Consider the following 13,960-nt stretch of genomic DNA (forward strand, 5'->3'; position numbering starts at 1 on the left):
AGATTCTGTGTCTCCCTCTCTCCGCCCCTCCCTTGCTTGTGTTCTCTCTCTCTCTCTCAAAAATAAATAATAAACATTAAAAAAAATTTTTTTAATTCCAAGAAAGAATGAAACACAATCTAGTAGCAGCAGGGAAGTTTATATGTGAATTCTTTTTTTCCCAGGAGCTCCAAAATGTCAGAGCATTTCCTGAGACACCCTTGAGATTTGAACTCATCCATGGGGAGATGGAATAGCCCAGATCTAGTCTTCACTTCCTTTTTCTCTCTCTGTCTCTCGCTGTCCCTCTCTCTCTCTCTCTCTCTCTCTCTCTCTCTCTCTCTCTCTCTCTCTCTCTCTCTCTCTCTTCCTATCTTTGCCTTCTCCTTCTGCTTCTCTCTCTTTGGTTTCCAGTATTCTCCCTTCTTTTTTTTTGGCTGATTTATGTCTTCATCTTACTCACTGACAGCCAAAAATTCCTTCAAAACAACAATAACAACATCAGCTATAGGCTACATGTATGGCTCACCTTGTGAAAGGCACTGCCCAAAGCACTTTGCATGTAGTGGTTTATTTAAGGAGTGCAATATTTTAGGGCTTTGATACCATAACAATCTCTCTTTTTCAGGAAAGGAGATTGAAGTTAGGCAACTTGCTTATGAAATAAAGCACCGCCATGGTAGAACATTTATTTTTCTAACTTTCTGTTCTTCGGTTCTGTGATGTGGGAGGAAAGTCTTCCCTTAATGGGTCTTATTTGGCTCAACGTCTGTCTATTCAACGTGAGGCACAGATTTAGACTAGGAGGTGGACGTGAAGGAGAGGCAAAGGTACGTGAATCTCAAACCTTGAACTCACAGAATGAACAGCCTCCTGGAGAAGATGGGTATGTCGGGAACGGCATCAACAAGAGTGAAGAAAGCTCTTCTCTCACCATCATACAAATCTTTTTTTTTAATTAATAGTTAATTGCCAGTTGGTTTCCATATAACACCCAGTGCTCCTCCTCCATGACAATCACCCCCCCGTTCCCCCTCCCCACTCCATCAGCCCTCAGTTTGTTTTCAGTATTCAAGAGTCTCTCATGATTTGCCCCCTCCCTCTCCCTAACTGTTGTGTCCCATCACTCGCCCCACATTGGGGGCCACTTGTCGGGTCCCTTGCCCCAGCCGGCGGGGAGGTAAATCTTTGCGGGTCCATTCCTGAGGGAGAGAGAGAGAAATAGAGCAGGAGGGAGACGCAGGGAGTGAGGCAAGTCAAGCGTTTTCTGATCAAGCCCCCGTTTATTAAGAAAATAATCCATGCCTATATAGGATTTGGGGCGGGAAACTGACCCAGGTTGGTTGCCAGGTAACAAAGTCAAATGATTATTAGAAAAAGGGGAAACTGAAACTGAAACTCCGAACACAGCATCAAAGGAAGCGCCCAGACTTTCATCTGCAATACTGGGCAGGGGAAGATTAGCGCTGCATAAACCTGAATGCGGTTTGATCTTTTGTTCATTTTGGCTTTTTTCGTCTGGCTCAGTATCACTGTCTCTGAATCCTGGACCAGGAAATGCACTCTCCTAGCCTCCAGATGTAAATCTTGTTTTATGGTTGCTCCCTGGAGAGCGATATGTCCTTGCCTGAGGCGGCCAAAACTCGGCAGCTCCCAACACCTAACTTTATTTTATCCCCCTTCCCCTTCCCATGGTCCCTTGTTAGGTTTCTCCTGTTAGACCTATGAGTGCAAACATATGGTATCTGTGCTTCTCTGCCTGACTTGTTTCACTTAGCACGACACCCTCGAGGTCCATCCATGTTGCCACGAATGGCCAGATTTCATTCTTTCTCATGGCCATGTAATACTCCATTGTGTCTATATACCACATCTTCTTGATCCACTCATCAGGTGATGGATATTTAGACTTTTTCCATGTTTTGGCTATTGTTGACAGTGCTGCTATGAATATTGGGGTACATGTGCCCCTATGCATCAGCACTTCTGCATCATATAAGTCTTTAAGAGTGAGTAGAGGGACGTGTACTTCCCAGATGAGGCAGCATGGGAGTAGGCTTTGAACAATGGCAAATATTCATCTAAAGTTAGATAATAATGAAAGCCAGTGCTCAGTGAGCTCTCATTATGTTCCACACCATGTAAGAGTTTTACACAAATTGTTGAATCCTTACAACAACCTTATCAGGTGGGTTCCATGATTATATCCCTTAAACAGATGAGGCAGTTGAGCCTCAGAGAGTGTGGGTAACTTGCCTTAGTTACTGAGTAGTAACATTACTGAGTCGTAATGTGGTGACACAGGATCCGCCCAAGGGGACCTTGACTCCAGAGCCCATGTTCGGAACCGGGAAGCTATGTAATGGCACCTATCACCTACCACTTGTGACATTTCACTATTTTTCTTCTAGGAGAAGAGATTTATTCTACTCTCTCCTTTAATATTTTTTAAATGTTTATTTATTTGTGGGGGCAGAGATAGAGAAGGGGGGGAGAAACAAAACTCAAAGCAGTCTCCAAACTCCGGGCTCTGAGCTGTCAGCACAGAGCCCAACATGGGACTCAAACCCACAAAATGTGAGATCATGACCTGAGCTGAAGTCAGATGCTTAATTGACTAAGCCACCCAAGAGCCCCTCACCTTTAATATTTTTACTTTATACCAAATGGACGTGAAGTCGTCTCACATTCCTTTTATTTTCAAAGTGGTTTTAGAGCAGGCTTCATTTCACTCTTTGGTAGGGCTGCTACGTTCTTTTCCTTAGATGTCAAAAGTGACACCATTGCTTACCGTCAGCTCTGAGACTACAGTGTGGGTCACCATGCAGACTGTTCCCACAAGACCAGGGCTCAGGAGCTTTCATCAGCTGAAGATGTGTGTTGAGAAGTATCCTGAGGCTCCATGCAGGCTGAGCAGGGAAGGAAGCAAGGGTTCATCAGGGATGTGTGCCCGGGCCCCCACGGGGTAGGTGTGGAGTGCGCTGGCAGTGGTGTGGGCCAGAGACGCTGTGTGGGTCACTTGAAGACTGGAGACATTTCTCCTGGAAGCTCTTTGGCTCTGACCCAAGAGGACTTCCTCAGGGGTAATGGGAATTGAACAGAGAGTTGAAGAACGGCCCACAAGAAAACCGGAGGCGAAGGAGGAGAAGGTCCCTAGGCCATCTAGAAAACTCTCAAAAGCCAGGAGAGAGAAGAGCTTTAAGCATCTCCCAGGCCAACGGAGTGAGTTTAAAGCCATGTTATGAGTCTCTGATCAAAGTATGTGCACCAATAAAAAGCCCTGAAATCGTATTGCAGACTTCAATGCAAGGGATAACACCAGTGCCCAGGAAATGGACTGACTTCACTGGAAAGTTATTTTCCAAGCTCAGCCCCCAGACGCCTGGTAAATGTTCTGGACTTCTGGAGTCCTGGCGTGCATCCTCGGGTCATAAATAACAATGCTTAGGCGGACTGGGATTTTATCTGTACCTTTTATAAAGACGTGGAATGGCTGAATCACAGAGACTGATAGGTTGTGGGGACAGGAGCCTGATGAGAATAAATTGACCACAGACTTAATTCTGTGAAGTTATAGTTTCCTCCCTAGTCTTGCATAGGGGCTCATAAGACTTCACTCCTGTTATCACTTCCTGGCAGCTACAAAGTCCTGGGCATTTTTCCATTTCAACAGAGGCTACCTTTTGTTTAAGAAACTATGAAAACTTGAACTCTGACAGAGAGAGATATAGGCCTTATTTCTTCTTTCAGCATGTAGGTTGACTCCTATGGCACTAAATTATAATAAATGGTGCTAGAAATATAGTACAAATATGGAAAGGAAGAGAGGGAAAACACCCGATTTTATCCAGGCCTGTGTTGTCAAATGGTTTTACAGTAACTCTGCTAGCGAGGTTTCTAGAGCAAATTGTTTATCATGCCTACCGTGGCCCCCCAGATGTATTTTAGGTGTTGATCAGTAAAAAAGGAAAAAATCTGGGGCATCTGGGTGGCTCAGTCGGTTAAGCGTCCAAATCTTGGTTTTGGCTCATGGCCTCCCGGTTCGTGATCTCCCGGTTCGTGAGTTTAAGCCCCGTGTCGGACTCTGTGATGATGGTGCGGAGCCTGCTTGGGATTCTCTTTCTCCCTCTCCCTTTTCCCCTCACCTGCTCATGCTCTCTTATTCTCTCTCTCTCTGTCTCAAAATAAATAAGTAAACTTATAAAAAATATCTTAAGTGAACTATAAAAAGAGGAGATTAAAATGCAAAGTGTTTTTCTTTGGATCCAGAAATTGCTGGGGGCTGTAATCCAAGTTACTTACCACCTAACCAATGCTGTTTCTTTAGAATTTAATGTGGTTGCAGGGGATGGTAAGAGCCATGCAGACAATGAAAATGTATTGAAGGAAAATTGAAGGAAAAAAAGACAACAATATATCCTAGTTCAATTGTCACACGAGCTGTGTCGTGTTGTATGAAATGAGCATATGTGGCAAGGACGCAGGAATGAGAGCTCAGAGTCTGTAAGAAGTAGTACAGAGGAATGGTGGAGGGGCAGGGGGCAGACAGAAATTAGACAAAAGGACCTGAATTCAGTACTTGGATGCGTTTCCCAAGGAGAACTAATGGGGAACAAGCGTCTCCTGACGGGGAGCAAGTTAGAGGAAAATCGGACCCTGATGGATGGGTGACAGTCCTTCCGTCTGTCCCCGGAAGCAAAGTGACATGCCAATCAGGACACCGAGGGCTGGCCTGTCGTTGTGACGGTCTGTGGAAAGCTAGAGTTCTCTCCTCCCTTCAGAATCTACTTTCCTTAAATACTAAGTGGACATGGATTCACTCTACAGATATGCATTTGTTAGACCTTTGGTTAAATATATAGAGAGAGTTTTAACAACAAGGAAACTGTTAAAGATATAGAGTGATTTTTCCTTTATTCTTCTTTAGTGCCTTCCTAAGTCTTTAAAAAATTTTTTTTATATCTTTATTTTGAGAGAGATAGAGAGCAAGCAGGGGAGGGGCAGAGAGAGAAGGAAACACGGACTCCAAAGCAGGCTCCAGGCTCTGAGCTGTCAGCACAGAGCCCGACAAGGGGCTCAGACCCACAGACCATGAGATCATGACCTGAGTTGAAGTTGGATGTCCAACCTACTGAGCCACCCAGGTGCCCCTTGCCTTCCTAAATCTTTACTTTGCCTTCCACATATCAACCCCAATGGAGGTTAAGGAAGAAAAAGAAACACAGCAATCAGGCCTCAGAACTTCTAATGTACACATTTGTAATAGACATATGTATGCATGGATGTACACATATTTTGAAATAAGCTAAAGTCCACAAGAGCAACAGAACACTGAGCACACAATAGTTGTAATTATATTAAAGTTAACATGTTTTAAAAGCTGACATATCAGGAGCACCTGGTGGCTCAGTAGGTTGAGCATCGACTCTTGATTTCAGCTCAGGCCATGATCTCTGGGTCATGGGATCGAGCCCCACATTGGACGCCACACTGAGGGTGCAGCCTGCTTATGATTCTCTCTCTCTCTTTCCCTCTGCCCCTACCCCTGCTTGCTCACTCTCTCTCCTCTCTCTCTCTCTCTCTCTCTCAAATAAATACAATGGGGAGGAAAACACTGACATATGATTGACGGCCATAGTAACTTCTCAGCGCCTGGTAATTTCACATGGTCCCTTCCTGCTCATCCTCAGGTCTCAAGCAGAGCCACCCTTCCTCACAGGGCCTTTCCTAAACTTAAAATAAAGTTAAGACCCTTCTGTTACTCTGTTACTATCGTTCATATGGTTTTCCCTTTCTTTGTGTAAATGTTTGTGTATTTCTTTATTTTCTTCTGGCTTCCCCCAGAATCTATAACATCCATTAGGGCCAGACCCATGGCAACTTTCCTCACCATAATGACCGATCAGAGTGCCGGGGGCCTAACATCTGCTCACAAATCATCTTCAGGAAACAAAGAAAAGAATGTAATACACACAATAGTCAACACCACTATTACACTGCCTGGTCAAGTTCCAAATGTATCTTTTTCTTTTTGGTGATTGATAAGTATTCAGAATGGCGTTAGTGTTCATAGCATTCCTAGGTGCTCTCAGAAAACCCAGACTGCCTGGATTTGAATCCTGATTCCGCACCCTACCAGTGGCAAGTTACTTGATCTCTCTTTTATTTTTAGTTTTTTCAAATGTTTATTTATTCTTGAGAGAGATAGACAGAGCATGAGCGGGGCAGGGGAAGGGAGAGAGGGAGACACAGAATCTGAAGAAGATTCCAGGCTCTGAGCTATCAGCACAGAGTTTGACACAGGGCTCGAACTCACAAACCGTGAGATCATGACCTGACCCGAAGTTGGACACTTAATGGACTAAGCCACACAGGCACCCCTTGATCTCTTTTATGTCATTTGTAAAATAGGACATTAATAGCACCTCACCTGCCTCAAGGTTTATAAGGGGAGTAAATGAGAGTTAATATTCGTTAAGGTTCTTACAAAAGTAACAGAAATATGTAGTAAATAAATCTAGGCTATATACAGCAGGATCCAGTGTCAATAAACCGGCAAGCAGATTTATAATACATTTGTCATCTATTTTAGATAAACTTCTAAAAAATGTATGTATATCTGTAGTATGTATGATTTATCCATTTAACCAAACTTTTCCCTCTCCAGATGGGCTTGCCAGCTTCAAAAGTTTCCTGAAATCTGAATTCAGTGAGGAAAACCTTGAGTTCTGGCTGGCCTGTGAGGACTACAGGAAGATCAAGTCCCCTGCCAAGATGGCGGAGAAGGCCAAGAAAATTTATGAAGAATTCATCCAAACAGAGGCTCCTAAAGAGGTAGGCCTTGACAGGGAGGTGGGTGAGTGCAATCACTGTTGTCTGTGCCATGTGTCAGGGAGGACATTTGCGAAGTGAATGGATGCAGGCATTCCAATCCCAGGCCTTTCTCCGTGTGGACTTCAGGCGGGTTCTCCTGTCCTCCATCACCTTTGCTGTAACATCTCACATACATCGATGTGTGTGTGGAGCTAGAGTAGGTTTAAATGTTTATTTATTTATCTGGCAGGGGGTGGGGAGGGGCAGAGAGAAAGGGAGAGAGAGAGAATCCCAAGCAGGCTCCATGCTGTCAGCACAGAGCCCAACTCGGGGCTCCATCCCACCAACCTGAGATCATGACCTGAGCCGAAATCAAGAGTTGGACACTTAACCTACTGCACAACCCAGGTGCCCCTACCTCTATATGTTTAAAACTGCAACTATTCATACTTTAAATATTCTCCAAGTCTTCTATTTTTTCCTTAACAACATTTACTAGTTTGTTCTGATGAGGCACAGACTGACCCATATGGCATACTTACCCAGTCAAACGGCAATTAAAATTTTCTTTCTCTGAGTATTCACCTCAGCCTTTTCACAGCAGAAAGTGAGTGGTAAGGAACACAGTGGTAATAACTGGAATGAAGGGGCACCTGGGTGGCTCAGTCGGTTAAGCCTCCAGCTTGACTCAGGTCATGATCTCATGGTTCGTGGGTTCGAGGCACACATCGGGCTCCATGCTGACGGCTAACTCAGAGTCTGGAGCCTGCTTCAGATTCTGTGTCTCCCTCTCCTTCTGACCCTCTCCTGCTCACCCTGTCTCTCTGTCTCTCAAAAATAAATAAAAAACATTAAAAAAAAGAATTGGAACTAAGATTTTAAAAAGAGAAATAAATGGCCATGCATAGTGGAATATGTAGATGCTTTGTATCTTGCAGGTTGTCATGTGAGCATACCTCATCAACGCAATCATATTTTCCTGGCTCAGCAAGCACATGAGGACGTATCAGAATGATTCATTAGAGGGGCCTATGTGCATAAAAGTAATGAAATCAACAGAGGCTATTAGTTGCTGGATACAGTGTGTTAAAGAGAAGTAAAGTCATCCCTTCTCTTAAACATTAAGATTAGGAGACAGTCTTAAACTTTTTTGAAATTCAACCATCCTACGTAAGCTTGCCTACATAGCTCAGTAGATATTCAGTGTAAGAGAGGAAAAAGCATTCTTTCGTGTGGCAGCAAGAATAAAAAGAGGGGCGCCTGAGTGTCTCAAGTCAATGGAGCCTCTGACTTCCACTCAGGTCATGATCTCTCGGTTCATGGGTTTGAGCCCCACCTTGGGCTCCACGCTGACAGTGTAGAGCCTGCTTGGAATTCTCTCTCTCTCCCTCTCTCTCTGCCCCTCTCCTTATTACTCTCTCTGTCTCTGAAAATAAGTAAATAAACATTTTTTAATTAAAAAAAAAAGGAAAGACTGGGAACAGAGAAGTATACATCACAGCCCCGCCCCCATCCTGTCCCTCTGGAGGGTATGTACTTGACCTCCCCAGGCCCAAGAGCCCTGACACGCAGAGGCCAGCCCTGGACCTCAGCTCTGAGGCTGCTCTGTATCACTTCTGCCCGCAGAAAGCACTCTGGCCCTTCCCACCATGGAAAGTCTTACCCAAATCTCAACTCCCTTTTTTTATTTATGTTTTTTATTTATTTTTGAGAGACAGAGAGAGACAGTGCAAGCAGGGGAGGGTCAGAGAGAGAGGGAGATACAGAATCAGAAGCAGGCTCCAGGCTGAGCTGTCAGCACACAGCCCGACTCGGGGCTCGAACCCACGAACCATGAGATCATGACCTGAGCCGAAGCCAGACACTTAACAGACTGAGCCACCCAGGTGTCCCATCAACTCCCTTTATCTTGGAGCTTGGAGCCCAGCTCATGCTGCTGGTCCGGCCCACCCTGGCCTGGCACTCTCCACCCAGGCTTTCGTCCTGGACTCCACCTGTGGCCACACCCACATCATCTGTGCGTAGGGAGGTTTTCTCGGTGCCAAGGAGAGATCTAGAACATTTTCTAATATTCCAATGCAGAACCACTGGCCAATTTGAATTCTGTTTCTTTCCCTTTTACAGCCAAATAGCTTAAGAGTCCTGAAAGCATACAAGATGAACAGTGATTCCTCTCAAATCACACTCGGGCACACCCTTGCAGGGCTGTGCACTGCACAACTCCAGGGGACCATCCACCTGGACCCTAGTATGAATGGTGCCCCCCGGGACTTGTGCGGTGCGCCCGCCCTGCAGTCAGGCCATAAAGCCACCACGCCTTCCAACACTGCAGTCTACTGGTTAAAAGCTACACTGCTAGGCCTTCTAATCTTCTCTCTACCACTTATGACCTTGAGCAAATTCCTCACATTCTGTTGTAAGGCAGATGTCAGCGGCCCCCTCAGAGTTGTGAGGGAAATGTGTGCATCAGCACAGAGCCCGTAAAACTAACGTTCCAGGCAAGGAGCCTGCACAGAAGCACTCAGTCATCATTAGCTGCTTTTCTCAAAATGAGTCAGTCAAAGCCATTTTTGTCTGGTTTGTTTCCAAAAAGACTACATTTCCTTGCTCTTCCAGATCATGAGAAAAATCCAGGTGAGAATGGCTTTCTCCTCTTCCCTCTCTCCATCAGGCATGAGAGCAGATGGGGGCGAAGGAAGGTTGAGGGATTCGGCGTCACGACACCAGGATTCAAAATCTGAGTCTCTGATCCATATATATGTCTTAGCTCTGTGCCCTGAGAAAGCCACTTAAGCTTTATATGTGAACTCTTAGGACTCTTGTGAGGATTAGAAGCTGCTGGAGGACTTCTGAGATGGGGTGGGTGCCTAGCGTTGTTTGGATCTTAATCGGACTCGTGCATTTGTTTGGAGCATGTCTTGTTTTACCCCGCTGCCTATAAAACAGAAATGATGTTTCTTCTCACTTTTTATGACCCTCTTCCCCTCATGCGTTTTATTGGTGACCAATTCCTCTTCCCTCTCCTCCCCCCTCACCCCGGCACCGCCATCAAATCGTGCCGCCTGGGCTGACTCGTGACCCTGTTCCCTGTCCCGCAGGTGAATATTGACCACTTCACGAAGGACATCACAATGAAGAACCTGGTGGAACCGTCTCCGAGCAGCTTCGATGTGGCCCAGAAAAGAATCTACTCCCTGATGGAAAAGGATTCACTGCCTCGCTTCCTGCGCTCTGAGTTTTATAAGGAATTAATCAAGTAGCAATTTAGTTGGGCTGTGAGGTTCATCCAGTGTGTTATCTCCTCCATAGTAACGCTGCGTTTTCCGGCAATCTACATAGCTTCCCGTAGCTGCTTGGTTCAAAGATACCCAAACAGGGAAAAATCCCAGGAAGTGTTGCTTACTCGTTTTCTGCACAGTATTCTGGATGTTTATCTAGTGTCTGAATGCCTTCCTCTCCCATTTTCTTCTTCCATTCTTGAGTATGTTGTTGTCAAAGCGAATCACAATCACAGAAAAATTCTGCTTCTGGCAAAGAAACATAAGATAAGAATATGATACCTAGAATGTGGGTCCATTTGGTTTAGGTAATGGGTCTCTATCCACCCAGATTGGTCTGAAAAAGAATGTGGTTGTGGAAAGTGAGACCCATCAATCCCATTTGTTGGTTTCATTCTGACCCAGGTGGACTTACCCCTCCACTTCTGACCTTGGGTAGTAAAAGGTGATAAGAATTTTATGAGGCAGCCATTATTTGATTTTTAAGCAAATACATTATTTAAAATATCAGTCTTTCCTTTGGAGCATCTTCGGGTTGCTGGAGATCACTAACCAGAGATATAACCATAAATAGGTTATGTGTATACAAAATCAATCTGAACACAATCCATATTGATTCTTTCCTTATCCCTCTCTCATTCCCCCACTAAGTTACCAAATTCTATTTTAAATCAACAACCTGACAATGGAGTATTTAATAAATGTATGTATGCATCTAGTATGTAGGCCCAAAGTTTCAATTTTCAGATTATTTTTGGACCCTAGGAGTATAAAATTCCAAAATTTGCAACTCCACTCATGTAAAATAAAACAGATGCCGTCCAGTGCAATTTCTCTTATCTCAATATCAGGAGAGCTATGCACTAAAATGGGAACATTTTGTCAAGCCAACAATGGTTAATTACCCCATGATGCCGTCTGCTTGTTTAAGGAATGGTGATTATCTTCAAAATACCAAATTATTTTTAGGAAAATTAATTTGGCGGCATTTGGAGGATCTCTGAGATGACATTACAAAGACTCCATATTTGAGAAATAGTATGATTTTTTAGCAACTCCGTCTTCCCTCCCTGTTTTGCTACCATGTTAGTGGATGGTACTTACCTTCAAAGTGCACATTTATAGCCTAACGTGCCTTGCACACAGCTGATTGATAGGCCGTGGTATTTTTTAGTAGTTTTAAACTATTCTGTCTTTTGTTATTGTAAGTCTCACTAGATTTTTTTTCTTATCTTTAGTAGATTTGATTCAGTAACAATTTACATAATTTAGTGATAGGGAGACTCAAGCTAACCTATGTATGACACTAACCAAGAGGAGGGTACTGAGTTAATTTTAAAAGAATTTGTTAAGGATTAATAAAATTCTGAAATGTTTAAGGAGAAGATTACATTGTTTAGTCTTGTATTCCTCCTTCTATTTCCCTTTCTCCTTCATGCACTCCTAGTTTTCCACATTTGTAGCCTATGTATTCACATACTTCCTGGGAATATTAAAGGTGAAGCTTCTTAGCATTTCCTTCAGGCAAACACTGACTATTTCTGTTGGCTTTTCTCTACTTTTGCTGTTTCAAAGGATACGGTGCTCTTTTGAATACTTGTGATTTCACATTCTGAAAGTGGGTTGGAGTGAGTTGGTCTACTGATGCCAGTGTGGTAAGAGTCTGTGTATCTGTGGGTGTAAATATTGCTTGCTTCAGAGAAACTTGTCATAGACGGTCGACAGCGAGGCCAGATCACTGCTGTGAGTGTGGAGAGGGCCTCTCCGTGCACACTTGTGTGGGACTGGCAGGCGACTCAGACCAAAACTTCCTCAGCATCTGTCTACACTGTCCAGATCAGCCTACAATCGCCAGCCCTTTACTTTTTCCTGCAGCTAGAAATGGTAAGAACTCAAGGATCTGGGTGAGTTATTGTCCTTGAATGCCAAAACATTTTTCAGAAAAAATGTTCGTTGAGCTAAAAATTCAAAATTTTTGATTCATATTCTTTGAAATAGCCAAATGTTTGAAAACGCTCAGAGAATTTACGAGATGGTACAGAGCTCACCCAGATGGTTGATGTCGCACAGACCCAGATCGACTGGACTCACAAACTACATGCCCTGTGGCGGTGGGAGGACTTGTCCGTGGATGGCAAGAGGTGGACCTTCACCTTTTCGTAGACTGAACTCAGGAGGCAAAGGGCAGAAAAAGCACCCTGAGGGCAGGGCTGTGAAGGAAAATGAAAATGAATGCTTCCCAGCCAAACGATGACCTGTCATATAGACATCTCTATATACTAGTTTAAATTTAAAGTAGCATATACACACACTAGAAACTATTCTAACATATGAAATGAAAAAATTAAGAGGAATATAAGTATCAGAGCCTAAAATGAGAAAAGCAAACATATCAAAATTTTCCTACAGAAGTTCTGTGAAATCTTTTAAAAGTGTTTTTAAACTTAGACAAAAGATAAAACAACCCACAGTGTTACTGGAAGTTTCCACGGTAACACAAAGAAAATAACATTCTTTTAATTCTGGGAACTTAGAAAAACTAAGATGATCTTTCCAGGAAAAAAAAAAAAGCCTGTGTAATGTCTATTTATCACTCCCTCCCCCTCCTCCCCCCTTCTCCCCACTTTCTGTTGGATAAATTGCTGGGAAAGAGTGAAACTTAATGCAAGAGTCCTGTTTTCCTCCCTTGTGAAAAGGTAGCTTCAGTCGTAAGTGATCTGGGATGTAGAGAGGTAGCGGAACCAAATTGTGGTCAATGCGAAGAGGCATCTACGATTCTCTTTCTTGAAGGAAACCTAAGATTAGGCCAGGGAATAGCCCACAACCTAACTTTTCCTGCCTGGGTTTGATGCAGTTTGGGGTTGGCGTCAGATTAGGGTCCAAACCGGACAAGAATAAAGAGATAGATGTTGATTCTAGAGGAAATTAGGAGGCTGTGTTTATCTACTAAAGCAGTACCCGTTCACATGAACAACCCCCTCCACACACACGCACACACACACACACACACACATACACACCCTTTCCTTCTGCCAGCTAGACCTTCTGAAGTGCAGAAGGGAGACTTTTCAATCACTTTGCTTTCACATCAATAGAATCAATTGTATGGAAACATTTTGCACCTCATGGGTTTTTCTTGCATGATGAGAAAACCTTGGTGGAAAAAACCGTTTTTTATTTTTATCCTCTACAAAGACAAAGAGTTGCTTGTTTGGTGAGTTTCTTCTCTGGACTCCATTTCAGTAGGATGGCATTATCAGTTGCTTCCCAAAGAGTCACAACTGTTTGGAAGTTTCCATAAAAACTTGGTCATCAGCAAACCAACTGATCCCCTAACAATAATTCCCTGCCAGGGCTTGGTCACATTATCTGTCCCATCACAGTTTAGATAATAAAAAGTATTTAAAGGGAAATTTGCTGTTTCAGGGAAATGATTTTTATCCCTGAAATCATTCCTTCCAGCAGTCCGAAAATGTCCTCTGTTTCCTGGGAATTTAGCAAGTCTGGGAGATAAAGACTCCAGAGGAAAAAAAGGGAGAGAGGAGAGAGGGACACGGTGAAGAAGTAAATGCCCAGACCTATAAAGTTAATCCATTTCCTAGGAAACACTTGAGAACAGCTCCCCTTGACTGAAAACCAAACTACTTCTTTCTGTCATCACCATGATTTGCAAAAAGGCATTTCTTGACTCACCGTGCAGCTTAATGTAAACTTCCTCTTAAAATCCTAGGGAGTCTCACGAGGTGCCTGGGTGGCTCAGTTGGTTGAGTATGCAACTTTGGTTCAGGTCATGACCTCATGGTTTGTGGGTTTGAGCCCCATGTCGGGCTCTGTGCTGACAGCTCAAAGCCTGGAGCCTGCTTTGGATTCTGTGTCTCTCTCTTCTGCTC

The 13,960-nt window shown here is 43.8% G+C and overlaps 1 protein-coding gene across 2 annotated transcripts in view; it reads left to right on the forward strand.

The window, feature by feature from the left end:
- Positions 1-12,640, forward strand: part of RGS5 (regulator of G protein signaling 5) — a 51,650-nt gene extending 39,010 nt beyond the window's left edge. For both annotated transcript variants that reach the window (XM_029935698.1, XM_029935697.1), the window contains 2 exons: positions 6,647-6,813; positions 9,891-12,640. In XM_029935698.1, the coding sequence (XP_029791558.1) occupies positions 6,647-6,813; positions 9,891-10,052 (329 nt within the window). In that variant the 3' untranslated portion in view covers positions 10,053-12,640. The remainder of the gene's footprint in view (positions 1-6,646; positions 6,814-9,890) is intronic.
- Positions 12,641-13,960: the final 1,320 nt, after the last annotated feature.

This window comes from Suricata suricatta, chromosome 3, assembly GCF_006229205.1.
Source record: "Suricata suricatta isolate VVHF042 chromosome 3, meerkat_22Aug2017_6uvM2_HiC, whole genome shotgun sequence".
NCBI classification, from domain to species: domain Eukaryota; kingdom Metazoa; phylum Chordata; class Mammalia; order Carnivora; family Herpestidae; genus Suricata; species Suricata suricatta.